The following is a 4,019-nucleotide window of genomic DNA, read 5'->3' on the forward strand; positions in this document are numbered from 1 at the left end:
CACATGACTTTCTCCCATGACTCCTCTGGATCATCCAAATGGTCATTGGCAAACTGAAGACGGGCCTTGACATGTGCTGGTTTAAGCAGGGGAACCTTTTCGTGCCATGCGTGATTTCAAACCGTGACGTCTTAGTGTATTACCAACAGTAACCTTGGAAACGGTGGTCCCAGCTTTTTTCAGGTCATTGACCGGCTCCTCCCGTGTAGTTCTGGGCTGATTTCTCACCTTTCTTAGGATCATTGAGACCCCACGAGGTGAGATCTTGCATGGAGCCCCGGTCCGAGGGAGATTGACAGTCATGTTTAGCTTCTTCCATTTTCTAATGATTGCTCCAACAGTGGACCTTTTTTCACCAAGCTGCTTGGCAATTTCCCCGTAGCCCTTTCCAGCCTTGTGGAGGTGTACAATTTTGTCTCTAGTGTCTTTGGACAGCTCTTTGGTCTTGGCCATGTTAGTAGCTGGATTCTTACTGATTGTATGGGGTGGACAGGTGTCTTTATGCAGCTAACGACCTCAAACAGGTGCATCTAATTTAGGATAATAAATGGAGTGGAGGTGGACATTTTGAAGGCAGACTAACAGGTCTTTGAGAGTCAGAATTCTAGCTGATAGACAGGTGTTCAAATACTTATTTGCAGCTGTATCATACAAATAAATAGTTTTTTTTTTTTTAGATTATGTCTCTCACAGTGGACATGCACCTACGATGACAATTTCAGACCCCTCCATGATTTCTAAGTGGGAGAACTTGCAAAATGGCAGGGTGTTCAAATACTTATTTTCCTCACTGTAAATTTTTTACGCAGCCTGTCGCAGCTGTTAAAATAAACGTGTTTCATTTTTCGTACAGGAGGCTGAACATTCTGAAGATATGGTTTTGTCGGCCTACTGAAATTAAGCTTAACGTGTTTATTTTAGGTTATCAGCTATCTTGTAGATCTTGATCTTCTAGAGTCTGGTCATGTTGCTCCACCTCTTGCCTCCTGTGCAGGTAATGTGGGGACTTATGGAATTTTGTTTTTGTTGCTTTATGAAGTCAATTCAGAAAAATGTCTGGAACATTTCTGAGTGTGCTAAATAAATGAATCTGCTGTGTGAAGTTCTTAAAGTGAGGTGGAACGACCACTTATTCAGTGCCCGAGGCTTTTAGTGTGGAAGAATCAACAGTTCGTATTAGAGGCTATGCCTGTTCATTCACTCACCCACACTGTGTCTGTCTCCTGCCTGAGTCAGCTGCAGCTGCCTTACTCAGTCTGTCTAAAATTTTTAGTTTACTCTTCACTTCTTCTGCTGCCAGGAGACTCGTGCATGTCTGTAAGTGGTCATCAGCTGCTGACTCTGCCTCTTTCATGTGAACATGGTTGGTTGATAAACCCTGGGCTGACTTACCGAGCTGGTAACCAGAGTCATGTGGCGCTGAGCCTGATCGATGAAGTGAAGCAGATGAGGAACAGATATCGTGGTGTGTTGAACTGGCTTTGTGGTTCATGCTGCTGCTCTACGTGAACAGTGAGAGAACTTTGTTCTGAATTAAAGTTTCCTGCTGATGAAGCTGAGACGCTCGCCTTCCACACTCTGACAAACGTTCAGACTGGAGTTAGAAAAAGGTTTCTCAGAGTTTATTAAAGTCTACAGAAACAAACAGACATCATTCAAAGTCCACAGACTGTAAATGTTCATGTTTACACAGACAAATGCAACGCTGCATTCTGGGAAATCTCCCTCACAAGTTTATTTAACATCACATGGCAGTTTGATGATGTCAGCATTTCCTAGGCTGTGATTGGCTCAGGCGTTGCAGCCGCTGGTGTAGCAGCAGGTCCAACCGGGTCGAGAACAGTTCTCCAGGGGAGTGCAGCCCTTCTCTCCGCTACCTGCAACAGCAAACAGGAAAGGCATCATCAGCGCTGCCAGACACCACAGCACAATGTTTAAAATCCACATTGTGTTCTTACAAAGGTCCAGAGCTCCGGTCTGTAAACAATCATGTTCTGTTCTGATGCTTCAACGTCACGCTTAGACCAACAAAAGGTGGACCTCAGTCCTGAACTTTAATCTTTCAGACCTTCATTTGAAACTGTTCCAGGTTCAGGCTGAGTCCTTCACACAGGGCCAGGGCCGTACCCAGGTTTTAAAAATAGGGGTCCTGGTCCTGCAGTCCATTTGAAATAATGTCAGTGTCAATACACAGATGAAAACTGGACCAGAATCTCACACGTGATCAGTCACAGTATTAAAATGATTCAGGTTCTTCATGCCAAAGAACTGGAGCAGAGTACTACTGCAGTATCTTTCAGGTTAGTTCATCCAGACAAGAAGCCGGAATCCAAACGTCACATGTGGCAGTGCGTCCGGATAAAATATAGCAGAACAAAGGAGAAGTTTCAGCTCAATAATCATAAAGCTAGAAACAGCCAAAAGCCCTGAAGCCAACCACAAGATCAAAAGAAGATAAAACATGTATCCATCAGGACTCTGGGCGAGCAGCAATACAAGAAGAAGAGCTGCTGGGAATTTCTGACTTGGACAATTACAATTTAAAGTCGGAAGAATTATTGAAAAACTACATCAAACTAATATGTCTATAAATGAAATATATATCAATACATGATATACTAAGAACTAAAATTCTGTTATTCTGACTTGGTATTAAAAAAGAAGAGGAATTTCACTTGATTACTTTATTACAATGGATTTCCCACTGTGAAGATTTCAGAGCAGAAACTCCTGATTGATTCTGTCCCCAAACGTCTGGACACGTCACGTTTTGAAAGATAATGCGTGATAATAGTTTGTCAGCTGAGGTCTTGCTTTGAGAGGTTTAGAACCGGAGCTGTTCTGTGTTGTTCTTATGTGATCTGAGAGGATCGGTTCTGACAGCCAGCTGGCTCGTCACCAAACGTTTGGTTAATTTGCTGAAATTAACCAACTTAAATATCTACAGAGACGTGTTCAATGAGGATTTGGGGAAATGTTCCTAATTTACATTCTGCTGACCTTTTTTTGTAAGAAGGAAAATAGACCAAAACCTTCTGTCAATGTGGCTTTCCTCCTGTTCTCAGTCCTTACTGAGAGTTCTTCAAGTGTCCCCAGGTCTGGACTCTGATCAGGGATCAGTTTTTAGGGTGAAAGGAGGGTTGTGATCCTCCTGGTCCTACAGCCTGCATTTTAGTTGACCACATTATCAAGGGTTTTTATCAGAATGTTTTTTATTTCTCTGTCTGGACCTTAGAGACCTCATCCTGCGAGCAGGTAGATGACTCACCTCTGGTGTAGCAGGCCTGCTGGACTTTGCTGGTGCAGTCCAGCAGCATGTTGTTCACCATAAGGAAGTCCTCTCCGTGACACTGGATGTGAAACTGCTTCGCTGTAACACAGATACACCTGGTCAGGTAACATCAAGTACTCACCTGGCCACTGTGTGGCGGGTTTATTGTGTGAATGTCCAGGACTTGTTGTGAAGACAGATCCTGCTTAGTTGGAATGATTCCACTGATAAAGGTACGAAGTAGGTCCCTAAATGTACTCACTAAGTCCATCTTCTAATCCTGAGTACAGTGTATTCTTGTATTATCTGTACCTGAGCAGAGCGGCAGCAGTAGTAGCAGCAGCAGGTAGACCTTCATGGTTCTGGTTCTGGTTCCCGTCCACACGACTCCACAAGCAGCAAAAACTGAGGCAAGGAACAACCGAGGCCGACTTTTATCCCCTGCTGACACACACACAGAGTAAATACACACACACACACACACACACACACACACACAGAGTAAATACACACTAAACACACACACACACAGAGTAAATACACACTAAACACACACACAGAGTAAATACACACTAAACACACACACATGCGTGTTTTCATGATATATCAGGACTTGTGAAAAAAACGTGACAAATTAGGTCATACCTTTCCCAAGGTCCAACAGATCTGGGATTCAAATTATTTTCCACCAATTCTTCAAAGAATAAATAATGAATAAATGTCTAAGGCTATATTTTGGGCAGAACTG

General features: G+C 43.2%; 1 protein-coding gene across 1 annotated transcript; it reads right to left on the reverse strand.

Annotated features, from left to right (window-relative positions):
* Positions 1-1,607: 1,607 nt before the first annotated feature.
* Positions 1,608-3,691, reverse strand: wu:fj16a03 (uncharacterized protein LOC335475 homolog). Its single transcript, XM_046042021.1, has 3 exons — positions 3,584-3,691; positions 3,269-3,370; positions 1,608-1,877 (listed from the first exon to the last, which is right to left on the reverse strand). Exons 1-3 carry the CDS (start codon positions 3,627-3,629, stop codon positions 1,792-1,794), a joined length of 234 nt encoding a protein of 77 aa, XP_045897977.1. The 5' UTR covers positions 3,630-3,691; the 3' UTR covers positions 1,608-1,791.
* Between the last annotated feature and the right edge of the window lie 328 nt (positions 3,692-4,019).

Source organism: Micropterus dolomieu, unplaced genomic scaffold, assembly GCF_021292245.1.
Source record: "Micropterus dolomieu isolate WLL.071019.BEF.003 ecotype Adirondacks unplaced genomic scaffold, ASM2129224v1 contig_9988, whole genome shotgun sequence".
Lineage (NCBI taxonomy): Eukaryota > Metazoa > Chordata > Actinopteri > Centrarchiformes > Centrarchidae > Micropterus > Micropterus dolomieu.

Bases quoted from the DNA above. Each gene is read 5' to 3' on its own strand.
- wu:fj16a03 (XM_046042021.1), bottom strand. From the start codon at position 3,629: ATGAAGGTCTACCTGCTGCTGCTACTACTGCTGCCGCTCTGCTCAG. The intron at 3,371-3,583 runs GTACAGATAATA...TCTGTGTTACAG, and splicing joins ACTGCTGCCGCTCTGCTCAG to CGAAGCAGTTTCACATCCAG. The intron at 1,878-3,268 runs GTGAGTCATCTA...TTGCTGTTGCAG, and splicing joins GCAGGCCTGCTACACCAGAG to GTAGCGGAGAGAAGGGCTGC.